The 15,640-nt window shown below is 37.5% G+C and overlaps 1 protein-coding gene across 1 annotated transcript; it reads left to right on the plus strand.

Moving 5' to 3' along the window:
• The first annotated feature begins 410 nt into the window (after positions 1-410).
• LOC124861876 (leucine-rich repeat-containing protein 3-like) lies at positions 411-3,922 on the plus strand. The gene is made up of 2 exons (XM_047355832.1): positions 411-533; positions 2,121-3,922. The coding sequence occupies exon 2, from the start codon at positions 2,335-2,337 to the stop codon at positions 3,160-3,162; it is 828 nt and encodes a 275-aa protein (XP_047211788.1). The 5' UTR covers positions 411-533; positions 2,121-2,334; the 3' UTR covers positions 3,163-3,922.
• The last annotated feature ends 11,718 nt before the right edge of the window (positions 3,923-15,640 follow it).

Here is a 15,640-nt window from a genome sequence, read left to right on the forward strand (position 1 = left end):
AGGATTTTACACTATCTTTAAATGTTAAGTCATTAAGTCCTTTTACAGCAATAAGAGATCAGTGTTTCAGCTCTTCAAAGATTTTATCCCCGAGAAATAAATGGAACAAATAATAAACTTAAAATAAGAACATTTACCTCACCTGTTTGAATTTTGGTCTTGGAGATAAAGCATGAACATTAAACGATGTGGATAAATATGTTGCAAGAAATGTTTGCCTCTGTTGTCCCTCTGTTCCCCTGTCAAAGTCAAACACACACGGATGCAGTGTTTTAACCTGCTGAAAGGCAGAGTTGAGACCCATCTGTGTGCACACACACACATGCGCTCCTGTTATGAACCCCCCCAGAGACGCACCGCTGCTGCAAAGCTGCCGCCCCGACAGGAGGTCAAACAGCTGGATGCCGCCTCCCGGAAAGGCTGCAATTCCTGCGGAGGACGGTGTCCGGCGGAAAGCTCAGATAGGAGGCTGCCGGTCCGGTAACACAGACCGGACTTACCTCGGGGAATGCACAGTGATCCAGAGCTGTCAGGTAGGTTCCCAATCACTTTAGAGAGCTCATGAATTTTAGACACATTTATATTCTGTATTTACCCAATCAGCCTTATTTATATCAGTTTGTGTGTTGCATTTTAACAGCCTTTTAAAACATTTTTGCTGTTGAGTCCTGTGAAAAAAACAAATTTTACTTTGAAACAAATACTTAAATATTTACATAAAGTATTTAAAGGCTGAGCTTTTTTATTCTGAAAAGCTAAAATGTAATAAATTGCTTTATGCTTTGAGCTCAAGTGGCTTTAATTTACACCTTTATCTATAAAGCACATTATACTTAACTATCTCTATAGTATTTCGGCATATTTACAGTGGCTTGCAAAAGTCCTCACATCCCTTTAAGTATTTTGTTGTTTTATTGAGATTTATGCCTGTATGTTTAGGGTTGTTATCCTGCATGTGACTCTCAAGTCTTTTGTAGCCTTGCCAGCTTTTTGACAGTATTGTGCTGTTTTTAGCTCCTTCCACCTTTCCATCTTATCAGCTTCCTTGTCCCTGCTGAAGAAAAGGACGTCCACCTTATGATGTTACCACGTCCATGTTTCACTCTGGCAAGGGTGTGTCCACAGTGACGAGAGCGCATTCTTCCACATTAACTCATAAATCTGTTTACTAATTAGATTACTTTTGAAAGCAGTTAGTGGCCTGGATTTCATTTAGGGCGATCAGAGCAAAGGGGGTGTATTAAAAAGCAGGCCACACTTCAGATCTGTTTGTAAAAACAAAAAGTTAAAATATGCATAGGTTCTTTCCATTAAACAATTGAATTTATTGCGACAAATTGTTAAATTTCTGACACTCCCCAACCAATGAAATGCAGGAAATCTTCTAAATCACGGGGCAGGATAACTTACAATGCAGTCCCTTAAAAAGCATTGAAATGGTCTCCCTAATTCTCATCAGCAAGCAGAGGGCACCAACTCCACTTTCTCTGTACATGCATAAAAGCTTTGTAAAAGTTGTTCAAGGCGCAACTAACTGTTATAGTTATATTTTTCACATCTAGTGCTTGTCCTTCCCCCTTTCTATTGCTGCCCTGGGCAACTGCCCAATTGGCCCATATCAAACACAGCCACTGACTGATGGGATGCGAATACTTTTGTAAGGCTTTTGTGAGTATGTTTTGCCTGGTACAGCTCATTTTCAATCATTTTCCTCATCTATATTCATCTCATTCTTGCCATGACATCGATCATCTCCATCAAACCCGCTCTCCATGCTCACAAATGAAGTGAGCGTCAGCAGTGATTTCAGTCGCTCCCTGACCTTCACTGGTCACAAACGTCCCTGTTAATCTCAGAGATTACTCACGGCCATTTATTTTAACACAAATTACTGTTTTCAAAGTTCATCAGCTGCATATTGATGAGCCCACACCTTATTTAATGGATATGCCATTTTCTCCTGACGAAAGGAGACATCCCACTGTAACATGGTGTTATGATAATGCCGAAATTTACTAACCCCCCCTCCTCTGGAGAGAGACAATATGGTGGAAATTTAGCTTGATAAAAAAAAAAAATGACAAACTTAACATCACTCTTTGCGTCTCTCTAATTTTCAGGGTTCTTCCATTCAGTGGAGAAGATACGCCCTCCAACCTGCGCTTACAACAATGGCTCACCCTGTCAAAATATTTTCCACTCTCTTCTCAGGGACAATCCATGGCCAAGTTGCTCTTTGACTTCTCATTTAGAGAGTATGCAAACATTCGGGCTTGTGCCCTCTTATAAGCTGGATCTGGGTTTGGTAAATGATGAGAAAGAATGTCTGGGTAAATGTCAAAAGGACTCTTTGGACCTTTAACTCAACAGCTAATGGGGGCTTCTCAAAGGTGCAGAGCCGGCATAAAGCATCCTTTCCATGGTTCTTATTTCTTTGCTGGAACTTTGCTGCTACTTTCCTATGTCACAGTAAAGGCTTGTCCGAAGATCTGCCACTGCTCGGACAGGAATGGCATTGTTGTGCAGTGCACCTCGCGCAATCTGGAGAACATCCCAGCTAACTTACCGAAGGACACCATTGTTCTCTTGTTGTCGTCAAACCGAATCAGGCACATCCCAAAGGAATCCTTCACAGACCTTAAGCGTCTCAGGGAGCTGGATTTATCCCACAACATGCTCGAGAGCGTGGAAGTCGGCTCCTTCCAAGGAGTTGTGGACAGCCTGCGGACCTTGGATCTTTCAAACAACCAACTCAGCAGTCTCCCAAGGGAGACCTTTGCCAAGCTGCATGCCCGAATCCGCCTCTCTAACAACCCCTGGCATTGTGAGTGCTCCCTCCAGGAGGTTTTAAGGGAGCTGAGGCTGGATCCAGAGACGGTCAATGAGGTCAGCTGCCACACTTCCGTGCAGGAGGAGTACGTGGGACAGCCGGTGATCCAAGTCTTGGACTCGGGGATCAACTTTTGCAATTTCCACCACAAAACGACAGACGTGGCCATGTTCGTGGCAATGTTCTGCTGGTTCTTCATGGTAACAGCTTACATTGTTTATTATATCAAACACAACCAGGAGGACACCAGGAGGCACATGGAGTACCTAAAGTCCTTGCCCAGTACATCCCATATCAGCAAGGACTACGACACAGCCAGCAGTGTGTTTTAGTCTCAGAGACAAGGAGTATACACACATAAAAGCGTATTTCTGCCGAGAGTTATGTGCAATGCTGTGAAAAAGCATTTCCTCCATCACATATTTTTACTTTTATTGCTTATTTGTCCCACAGTTTTCAGATAAAACAAATTTTAGCATTAAAAAGAGATGATGTGAGTAAAAACAAAAAAGTAGCTAAAGAAATTAAGGAACAAATGAAAAACAATGTAATTCACATCTATCAGCCTGGAAAGGGTTAGTAAGTCATTTCTGAGTCTCCAGTGAACCACGGTGAGTCATTCTCCACAAATAGAGAAATATGGTACAGGAAAGACTGGCCTACCAAATTACTGCAAGAGTGCATCTACAACTCATCCAGGAGGTTACAAAAAATCCCAGAGCAACGTTTAAAGCAATGCAGATCTTACTTTCTTCAGGTTTTTCAAAACATTTGGAAAAATGTTCTGTTGACTGACGAAACAAAAGTGGAACTTTTTGGAAGGTGGGTCCTGTTACATCTGGCATTAAACATTCAGCGTTTCAGAAAAAGAACATCATACATGGCGGTGGTAGCGTGATGGTCTGGAACTGCTATGCTGCTTCAGGATGGCTTGCTTTAATTGATGGAACCGGGGATTCTGCTCTCCAGCAGAAACTCCTACTCTCCTATGTGGCTGAATTAAAACAAGTCTGCAAAGAAGAGTGGGTCAACATTGTTGCCACCAAAGGTAGCAGAACTGGATATTCCATCAGGGTAGCAGTTGTTTTTTAACAGAGGGCCATGTTGGTTTGTATAACAATTTTCCTTTAATAAATGAAATAATGATTTAAAAAATCATTTTTTGTATTTGCTCAGGTATCATTGATACTAAAATGTCCTGTAAAAGAAATGTGTGAATGCTGCATGAGGAAAAAAGACGAGTGCAGTTATCACCCATGTTTAAAACTCACTGAAGAACTGTTCGAGCAAAAAGTAATCAAACCAAGCTTCTTGGTTATAGTACTTGATGTTTTTTGTTCCCAAAATTGACTAAAGTGTCTCCCTTCTAAAGCAAAACATTAGGTATTTAAGTGTAAAATGCAATTTCAATGTAGCAGTTCCACCTTAAAAGGAAGGTGTCATGGGGTTTTGCTGCTCTTTGATCACCTCTACCAACATATCTCCTTCAGTTCATTCAGTTTGCAAACTCTTTACAATATCTATGCACGGATTAACAGAAGAATACATTTAAACCTTATTCCCAGTTTGACAAATAGCTAATTCTGTATTTTTTTAATCCGGATTTATATTTCCGGTAGTCAAACAGGACATAAAGGCAGAAAATACAAATACTGGAGCTACTTCTACGTATCTCTGGTTCCTATCCTTCACCTATAGTTCCATCATGGGTATTATTGCCATATATTATTTTGGGCATGTTATGATTTATTTAGACAGACAGGAGAGTACTTGTTATGTTGTCTGGAAGGAAAGGCTAGAGAAAAGCTAAGAAGGAATGGAACAAGGTGAGAACTTACGAGAGTCACCAGGGGTACAACGTAAAGTGAAGATGGAGGTAGCTAAGGCCAAACAAAGGGCATAGAGTGACTTCTTTTTTTCGTGAAAAAGTACTACAGATGCAATATTTGCGTTGATGATGCTGATACAGTAGTACAGAGAAGGTCAGAGGGAGCTACATTGTGTTTTTGTAGATCTGAAGAATGCATATGACAGGTACCAAGAGAGGAGCTGTGGTATGGTATAAGTAAGCCTGGAGTAACAGAGAAGTATGTTTGAATGGACACATATGAGAGCTGTATGACAGTGGTGAGGTAAGGTGTAGGTGTGACAGAGGAGTTCAAGGTGGAGGTGAAACTGCATCAAGGTCAATAGTCCAGAGCAACAGTGAGTGTGAAAAAGAGGTGAAGAAATGTGTCAAGCAGGCTGGAACTGGTGGAGAAAACTGTCAGTGGGGTTGTGTGATAAAAGAGCATCAGTGAGAATGAAAGGTGCAAAAGACGGTGGTGAGACAAGCGATGTTGTATAGTTTAGAGACAGTGGCACAGAGGAAGAGACAGGAAACAGAACTGGAGGTGGCAGAGATGAAGATGTTGAGGCTCTCTTTGGGAGTGATGAGGATGGATAGGATCATGAAAGAGTACATCAGAGGGACAGCTCATGTTATATGTTTTGGACATAAAGTCAGAGAGGCCAGACTGAGGTGGTTTAAGGTGTGTAAAGAGGAGGATGATGGAAGGATGCTGAGGCTGGAACTGCCAGGCAGGAGGCCTAGAGGAAGACCAAATAGATTTATGGATGGAGTGATAGAAGAAATGAAGATAGTGGGTATAAGAGAAGAAGAGGCAGAAGATAGGATTAGATGGGGACAGCTGACTCATTGTGGCGACCCCTGAAAGGGACTACCTGAAAAAAAAGAAGAACAACCTTAAAATACAATGGATGTCAATGAAAACCTGTTTTAGGTCAGTCCTTTTTTTATTTAGCCCAGAAAATTATATTTGGTCTTTTTTCTGCCCATAAGTCCTGTCCAAATTTTGCCAAAGCAAAGAGGTTGAAAGCCAGGCTTTGATTGATCAACACCACTTTTCCACTACATTTAGATATCCATTGATGTCTTCATCATCACAGTCATCTGTTTGGTCTTATCAATGGATTTTTCATAGCACAATTTTCTTCTAATTCTTCACACACAGAAGAGAAGACTTTGCATCCCATCTAAACAAGTACATGTGGTTCCAAAATGCAAAATGTAAGGTGAAAAAACACATAAAGAGTTCTCTAGATGTCTAAATGTGGTTTAAAAACTGTCAGGGTTGATCAAGTGGGCTAAACAAAGTGACTTTTAATCTTTGTTTAGGCTAAATTTGGAAAGGGGCCCGCAGGCTCAAAAAGTCCAATTTCTAACATATTTGGGGTCTGGTTAAACAAAGACAAAACAGGCCAATCTGAAATAGCCATCAAAACTATGTCCATGGATGTTCAGTATTTGGAGAATTGATGCAATACTCTGATGTCAGACTTTGAACAAATTTTGTTTAGTGAAAGTAAAAATTAAAAAGAAATAACACGGATGTAGTCCCTTTAAAGAATTACTCTTTTTGGTGGTCTTTAGATACTGGAGATGGCAAATACAAAGTTAGGCACATTCCTGGATTATATTACGCAAAGATTCACATAATTTGTGAGGAATTAAAAATGTGAGTAATTAAGAAAACATCTCCTGTGACTCCTCCTACGGTACGGCATCATTTTGTCAGACCTGTACCCTCCGTTATCAGATATTTGTATAAAATAAGGGTCTCCCGGGATTATCTACAACAGCATTTTCATGAGTTCTTTTGTAATTAGTGAAGTGAAGAAAAGGTCAGAAGAATGTCAAGGCCACCACTGTAATATATTCAGCTGCATTTGTTAAAGAATGTAGGACAAGACCTTTTTTATTACAAAGCCAACATAGATCCTAGTCGATCCTGAAAATCCCAAATCCTGGGGTTGGATTTGTCAGGTGAAATACAGAAGGGTGAAGGCTTATCTGTTTTAGGAACAGGGTGATTTTGCAGCAGCCACATTAACCCTGGCAGGGTTAGAATAGGAGTGCGTGTGTTACAGTGTAGTTAGTGAGGGCCCTGGGACAACAAATATGTGTACTGCAATGTGTGTATTGCATTTGTCAAGGAATACATTTCTCCAGGTGTTTTGAAATGTCATTATGTTAATAACAGATTTTAATTCCCTACTTAAAATAAAAAAAATGCACATCTTTTCCTCATTGATAAAAACATCAGGGAGTAGAAGGAACGCTCTGATGTGGCAGACCAGCTGTGGGCATATATATACCCCAATTAGCAAGGAGTATGCACAAAGAAACAGGCCAGCAAGGGCATAGGCGGTTGCACCACAAATAGATTGGTACCACGTTACCTGATAGTTGTCAGCAGAATCAGAATCAGCTTTATTCACCAAATTTTTGCACCTGGACCAACCAGCTCCTTGTAAATTAAATCCTACATAACTCTTTCTGGACCAAATTAAATCCAAACAGAACCATTCTTTTTGAGTGTTTAATGGTTTCTGTAGATGAGTGAGTTTAGCACAGGTAATTGCATGGTTATATAATCGTAGATGAAACAATACATGTTTAAAATTCTGGTTGTCAAGATTAAATATGCTAATGGTGCTGGTACTCTATTTCTTAAATAAATCCATGCCTCCTATGGGAAAATACATCATATAAACTGGTTCTGTTCCAATTCTCTCTCATTGGCTGGAAATTGTGGTTCTTCTGTCCATAACCAAGAACAACTTGGAAGAGGAAAAACGTAAATAGCCAAGAGATAATATTTAAGACATCTGTCAGTTGGTCTGGTTCCATCAGCTGCATTTTATTATTTAAATCCTGCTGCTGAATTTACTTTATCATTACTTGGTATTTGCCTTGCACAGGGTTCCCACAGAGTCTTCAAATCAAGACTCTCATACACTGAACCTTGACCTGATGTTTCTTGAGATTATGAGCCTACAACTTCATAATTCTAGGGCAACAAAGAGATTAAGGTGCAAAATTGAACCGTTCTTGTATTACACCAGATTTTATTACAGAATTGCTGTCCTGAGATTCGGGAATAAATTTATAACCGCGGTGGATTGGTATGTAATAGCTGTTTTCATCTGGAACCATTTAGTGGGTTGAAAGAATTATATTAATCCATTATCTCAATAAACTGCTTTTGTTTTTCAATATGAGATCATAAAACAGTTGCAACAAAATGAGCTAATTATAGAGATTCACTAATCATCTGCCAGACTGTCATCTGTCATGTTTACCTTCAGCTCTGATCAGTAAACAGCAGGTCAAATACTAAATAATCTGATTGTTTTTTCCTACTTAATAAATGCCTCGAAACAATTAGTTTCCCTCTGGGATGAGTAAAGTATTTTTGAATGCTTTGATGCATTTTTTATTTTTCTTTAGGGTTTGAAACATCTACCTCCATCAAGGATCCTGCAGCCATTTCTTTCTTTCTGTATCCGTTTTAGACCTCAGAAAAAAAAAACCCCAAAAAAACAAATTCTGTATTGGTCAAAATAGGATTTAGCAGGTCAGAGAACCGGAAACCGGTATTGGCCTGGAAAAGCATCATCCGAGCATTTCTATCTCAGTATCTCAAGATAATGAGACAGTGAAACTGTGCTCGTAAAACATCCTACAAGATCCCATTATTGAAGAAGAGAATATAATGAAATCAATTCAAAGACAAAATGACTTTTAAATATTATTATCCCGAGATAATGAATAACTTATCACAACAAAACAAGCTCATGTTCTGGTCATCTTAAGATAATACAATTCAGCTGTAGTTGTAACAAAGAGCTAAAGATTCAAGATAATATTACAATACAATTGTTACCACAACAAAAAGAATTTAAGGTTATATTATCCCAGGGTAATGAGAATACAATTGTATTGCAACAGCATAGCTCAGGGTCGTATTAGATTTTATCAAATGGTGGCATAATGAAAATATTACCATGGCAAAATGAGCTGGAGAGGTTACTGAGATTATTAAAATGTTAGCACGAAGAAAGGAGCTCAATGACTCAATGTCACAAGATAACGAAACAATAGAGCTGTATTTGCTGCAAAAATGTTATCATATTATTTTTAATCTTATCTTATGGGATTAAAAATAATAAAAAATGTTACATTAACTAAATGAACTTGATCTTGAGATAATGACATAATTTATAACATCTTATCTCAAAATGAGACAATGCAGAGCTCAACATGATAACTACCTGATATGATAATGACATATGACAAAAAAATAGTTTGCGATCTTGAGATAATAATATAAAACTCTTGTCATAACCAAACAAGCTTAAGGTCTTACTTCAAGATAAAGCAGAGAAACTGCATTTGAGATTGTGCTATCTTAAAATAATGAGATGAAAACTATCAGATAAAAACCGGCTTCAAGTCTTATCAAGATAATGAGGTAATTAAACCGTATTTGCAACAAAACTTCAAATAACATTCTGTGATACTGAAATATTGACACAGGTACCATGACAAAATGAGCTTGAGATTGTGTTATATGAAGATAATGAGAGAGTTAAACGGTTAGCACAACCAAAATCAAGGTTTTGTTATCTCCAGACAATCAGACAATTTTACAGGAAGCTCAAAATCATACTAGACAATATAATAACAATGTTACCAAGACAAAATGAGGTTGAAATCATGTTTTCAGAATAAAACAAGCTTCTTATGGAAAAAACTTAAACTATATTTCCAACAAAAAGCTTTTCATTTCCAGAAAATGAAATAAGGAAGTTGTTACAAGAACAGATTCATGTTGAGCTCTTGTTATCTTGAGTAAATGAGTTGATGAAAACATATCAAGCTCAAAACTTTTTGTCTCAGGATGACGTGATCGAGAACTCAGAAAATGATGTTAGAAAATACAACATGTGCATATTGATATATGGCTGTGGCCAGAGGTGGGTTGAGTAGCCCAAAGTTTTACTCAAGTAAAATTGCACTACTTTTATATATATTTTTACTTGAGCAGAAGTAAACAGTAGTCATCTGTCAGGATGTGGGTTTTGCGGTAGGACCAACATGCATGCAGGCGAATAAGGTAGGTTGAAATTTAATTGTTCGCACCCACGGATCTCAGACAAGACCAGGTGTATGCTGAACCCGAACCAGAACAGAACACAGGAAACATGACCAGGATACAAAACTAGACATGACTGAGGACATTTCATGACAAGGAACCAGCGGGGAACAATGAAAACTAAAGAGCTTAAATACAAAGGAGGGTACAGGGAGAACCAATGAAAAGACAGACTGATTAATTAAGGGAAACTAGGAACAGGTGTGAGCCAGACTGCTGGGAGACTGAGGGAGTGAAAACAATTCACAAGTCAAAAACACAGAACAGAGGGTAATCTAAGGACCAGACCAGGAGAAATAAACAAAAACACAACACAGACACAGGCTAGGCATGACAGTCATCTAAGAAATCACCCAAGTAAAAGTAAAAAGGTATGCAGTAAAAAGCCTACTGAAGTACTAAGTAACTGCTTGAGCATACAGATATTGCTCCAGATTTCACTGGGCCAAATATGGAAGCTATATATCTTTAGCTGTACAGATGTGGATGAGGGAGAATATTAGTATGTGTCCTGCCATCTTAAAATAGCTCAATTCCACTAACAGTGTAAGTCCATAAATCTAATGAGCCATTGAGAGGGGCATTACAGGGGTGGTAGACTTAGTATCTCATGACAGTATCCATTTATACAATCCTTTAATTACATGAGTCATCCATTTATGCCATCTTACTGGTATCCTGAATGTAATTTATTCTGGCCAGAGGCTCATATGTTGCATAATATTAATATCAATACAGTTCTGACCTTGTGGTTCCTACAGTAAACCTTGAACTGTCCCACACTAATAATTAAAGTCCAGATTACTTAAAAAAACCAGTAAATATCACAATCAAGTGAATGTTATTAATTGGCCAAAGAGAGCTGAGCTCACTGCACATGTCTAAGATAAGAGAATTGGGTTACAGATCATTAATCTTTACTGAAAATAAGATAAAGTATTTTGTAATTTTAAAATAGTCAACTTTCAAATGAAACTAAATGGTGGAGTTTCATTTGAAAGTTTGATTTCAATTATCATCCAATCTAAATATCATCCAGAATGGATGATAATTATTGTTCTCTTTACCAAAGGAAAAATTACACATAATTGACATGAGATGTAATTTACAAAATATCCTAGAAAAAATTAGCAATGTGCACAGTTATGCCATGAAAAGTAGTACAGTGTTTAAAATACTTAAACAAAACATTTTACCTGGTTAAATAAAGATTAAATACAATAATATAATATATGGATTTCAATAAACATATGCAATAGTTTATTAGTCGAGTTTATTTTAGCAGAAGGTTAAAATAGGCTATGCTAGCGCTTTCACTCTTCGCCACTAGTGTTTATGTCTTACAGTAGTCGCTCCCTTAAGAAAAAACATTAATTAACAGCACTTTGCTGCATTGGCAGCCAGTGCATTTTTTTCATCCTTTCCCTCTCTCAACATTATTTTACTAAACTCGATAACTAAGTAAACACCATTAAGCCCCATTTCTGATTTGGCTCTTTTCCAAAATACCTCCTTAAATTTTTACCGTCTTCTTTAATAATATTTCTTCAAATATTATGTAAAAAAATAAAGGCAGCTAATGAGACACCGTTGAGAATTATTCATCCAGAAGGTTGGTTTTATTCAGCAGATCATTCTTTAAAACATGATTTTATTAAAATAATATTTTATCTGATCTTGCATTGTGAATGGTTGTCTAAACGTTTGCTGATTATTGCTTAAGTTGGTTCCAAGACTAACTTAACTTCATTTCCAGATTCTTCAAGATAATCCTTGGTTCTCAAACATAAACATTGCATGGTAATGTTGCATCACTCTTTTGGTCATGGTTTCAACCATCTTGAAGAAATTGTGTGAATTCATTCCATGTGTGTGCAGAGTTTTGCTGTTCAATAATGTCAGAGCTTGGCTCACTCCTTTCTATTTTGTCCTAATACCATCACCTTACTGGGCTGGTATTCACAGGACAACCCTTAACAGACCAACATATTATTTGATAAAATATTAATATTAAATAATATTTACAGATTCATAATCCTAACACTGTAATCCAGAGTTCCCACACTGCTTATATATTAATGCTTAGGGAGAGTACATATGTCTATGTATCATAACATCCGCAATTTTCTCAACTTTAATGTGAGTCCTATTTTCTAAAAATCGGATAAGAAATAAGGACGCTGCGACTGTTTTTGTGACAGAAGCTCATCCCACACCAGAACAGCATGGTTTTGTTGACATGACTCAATGCATAATAATGGTGCCTGCGTGTGCAGGTCACTATCTATAGCAGCTGATAGGGGACGTCCAGTCCAGTAACATATATTGATGGGGCCAAAACCTTCTTCTGAAACTTGTGGAAAGCTGTTGACGAACCACAGAAAAAGTATCATAAATGTGTTGGCAAAAAAAGATTTGAAACCAAATTCTGAGTCATGTTTTGCTGAGGTATCAAACACTTATGGCATTAAACATTTCTGGACATTAGGTCGACGTTCTGATTCTTCACATTACAGTGAAACCAGCATAAACTAGCATAGTACCTGGTGGCCCATCTCTGTCTCTAACTTGTGCTGTTTTTGACTGGGGTTGTAGAGGGGGCAGCGGTGTCATTGGGTGGAGACAGGTGGTTTCCTAAGGTGACACTGCCGGAAGCAGCCAGTGCACGGTCTGTGGCAGCTTTGCGGGATGTGATCACACTGCATCTGGCTCTTGTACTCTGGCTAAAACTGGACATTCCTGGGTGGTGTGTAGATTCTATTAGTAACGTCCCATATCCCGGATATGATATCTGGGAGTTGGATTGTAGCATGCTCAGGGGGGTCCCTGGCTGGTTGCTGTTGGGAGGCGCTGGTGATGGGGATGGTGGTTTCGGTTGGAGGGGAATGTTCACCAATTACCACGAGTTCTTCCTCTGTGTTGTCAGATAGCAGATCACAGTTGCAGTTCAATTCTGATATAAACATGAGTCCTGGTTGATTCAGATGCCTGTTTTAAGTGTGATTTTTGACGCTTAAAAGAAATTCCAACCTGAGTTATCAGAATAATCTCAGCCACCCAGTTTACGCCCAAATAAGGGATCTTTAAAACACCCTTCCATGGTCTACTGATAATGCGGTAAAACCACAGACACAATCAGTCACCTGGAGTAATTTATTCAGACATCAACATGCTTAAACTCAGCCTCAGCAGAGTCAGTCCAACAATGTATGGGGCCCTGAGCAGAATTTGATTTTGGGCCCTGTTTCAAGTTAACATCTATTTCAAATTTACTATGCTTGATTGTTTGCACATGCTTTTAACAGTGTTTTACAGAAATCTAGTGAGTGAACAATGAACTTCAATTACGTTGTGTATGAATGATGCTATAAGGACTAAATGTTTTACCAAATAGCATCATGTGGTCAACTAAATGTGACTATAGTTTATTATAACTTGGATTGAATTGGACTCAGAAGTTGACATTCATCAACATTTATGTCATTACTGTTTTTTTCTTTTTATAAAGCAATTTGTTTTTCATAACAGAATGATTATACCACAAAAGCTAGAATAAACAGAGCCAGTGTGGATCTGTAGTGGATTTTCTCTTATTCAAACAGGGTCAAAATTATGCATGCAGTCCCCAATGCATTCTTACATATACCACACTTTATATTTAATTAAATAATCTCTAAGCGAGCTGCACCTTGACAACACCTTTTTCATCAACAAGGATCAAAATATTAATGTTGGCCAGCTTTATCCATCCTAACACCAGTATGTGCTTATTAGATCTTACCATGGTGTTCACTGTGTCCGTATGGGATCATTAGCCTTTTTAAGTGAAAATAAATCTGGGTGTGTCCTAACATATTCCTGAGCAGAATTAGCATTCTTTATTTCGTCTAACAAAAAATTGTCAATTTCTTTAGTTTTCATTCATTTAGATTAATTATATTATTTATATTAAATATCCATATGTCCAAAAATGTCACAAAAATACACCTGCGAAAAAATTCACATGAAACAATTTTCAGTTAACTACGGGGAAAAATAAACCAATTTTCCACGATGTATGTACATGAAAATAAAATGAAAGTAAGAAGAGATGAAGTAGACTAGTTTATCCCAGGGTACAATAGCGCATTTAAGTACCGTTTGTGAATAATTAACAAGATAATAAAGTATTTTTCTCATTGTTTTAAGAAAAACAACGAAAGTACTTATTGCTTGGAATGACAATACATTTCAGTCAACATTCATAATAAAATTGAGGGTTATCTAGTGAAGGTAGAGAGGGAACTCTATTTTAATACAACTGAAATATGACTAAAATTTCGTCTTAATGAGTACATTAAAGTGGTGGATTAAAAGAATCTGTTACATCTCATTAAATTTATTTTGCAGCATACAGTGTCATATTTTAAATGCTGCTTTCAACACTAACATGACTACAACATAAATATAAGGGTTACTTGAGATGAAACCCGTTAATGTATTTAAATAATCTTTCTTTCGTTTTTACACATATACCGATATTCAGTTTTCATATTTATTGGTCATCTGGGGCACGATGTTACCTTTCAATGGATCACTGGGTTCAGACATCTGCAGATATCTGTTTATATGGAAATCTCCTTCAACTCCAGCCTCTATTTTGCTATGTGAGAATGTGTAACATTTAACACTATGGTTCAATGTATTTATTTCTCTTCGGAGTCTGATGATGAAGTTTACTTCTAAGCTATCTAAATAATTGAACAAATGATTTATCTGAATGAAAGCACTCCACACCAAAAACATACAAGAATGGTTGATAATGACAGGCGTAAGACTTAAAAACAGCATACTTTTATTCAACATGGTGCAGAGTGGCCTTGGCTGCCCAGTGAAATGGGAGCAATAGAGTTGGAGAAGTGAAACAGCAAGCCATGGTCATATTGTATGTAAGTTAGTTAGTAAGTATGTAAAAAAAAAAAAAAACTTATATAATAATAATAGCACACTTATGGAAAGTCTTTATATTCCATAAGATATCAGGCATTATTTTTGTCTATTAGTTTGTGATATTCATAAATATGAGGAAGGCACCTACTTTTCCATTGCCTAATATGCTAATTCATATTCAGAAAATTCAGAGATCTAAAGCATTTAAAATGTATGTGGGTGAGAAGAAAGATTGAAGCAGAGTCAGTTAAACAAAAGGACTTAAACTTTTTATACTTTTAGTTTTTAAATCTGTGAAAGCATATCAGTAAAGTAAGTGGAACACAGATGTCTGGCAAAACTGAGTTCATTTTGAGTTCCTGAGGGCTGCCTTAAATTTACCAACATCAATAAAACTATAAAGTGACCCCAGTGATACAATTTCCACCTGTTCTTGACATACTCTACATTTTTATACATCTGTACATGTATTTATTTATTCTTTTTAATTTTGTGGCACTAGTGTCTTTTATTTTGTAAGTTAAATGACAAGAAATCGGGTGGAGAGAGATGGGAAGTCATGCAGCAAAGGGTCAACTGGCTGGGTAGAGGACTGTGGCCTCTGCATATGGGTCGTGTGCTTTACCCATGCCTCATCACCGCACCCAAGTACATTTATTTTTTTTAACCAAATGTCAACCCAGACAATTATCCCTCTAGTTTCTCACAATATTAAAAAGAGACAATATTTCCGGCTATGGTGAAGTGTGCGTCAAAACAGCCCCATTCGGTTACTATAGCATGTGACATTGTCTGGTGAATTAAGATTTATATCAAGATTTACTCATTTAAGGTGACACTGCTTTTTAGTGTAGTGATGGAACTTTCCTTATTGTGTTTG

This window comes from Girardinichthys multiradiatus, chromosome 24, assembly GCF_021462225.1.
Source record: "Girardinichthys multiradiatus isolate DD_20200921_A chromosome 24, DD_fGirMul_XY1, whole genome shotgun sequence".
In the NCBI taxonomy this organism is placed as follows: Eukaryota; Metazoa; Chordata; class Actinopteri; order Cyprinodontiformes; family Goodeidae; genus Girardinichthys; species Girardinichthys multiradiatus.

Excerpts from the sequence above, each read along its gene's own strand:
- LOC124861876 (XM_047355832.1), top strand. The coding sequence starts at position 2,335 with ATGTCAAAAGGACTCTTTGGACCTTTAACTCAACAGCTAATGGGGGCT.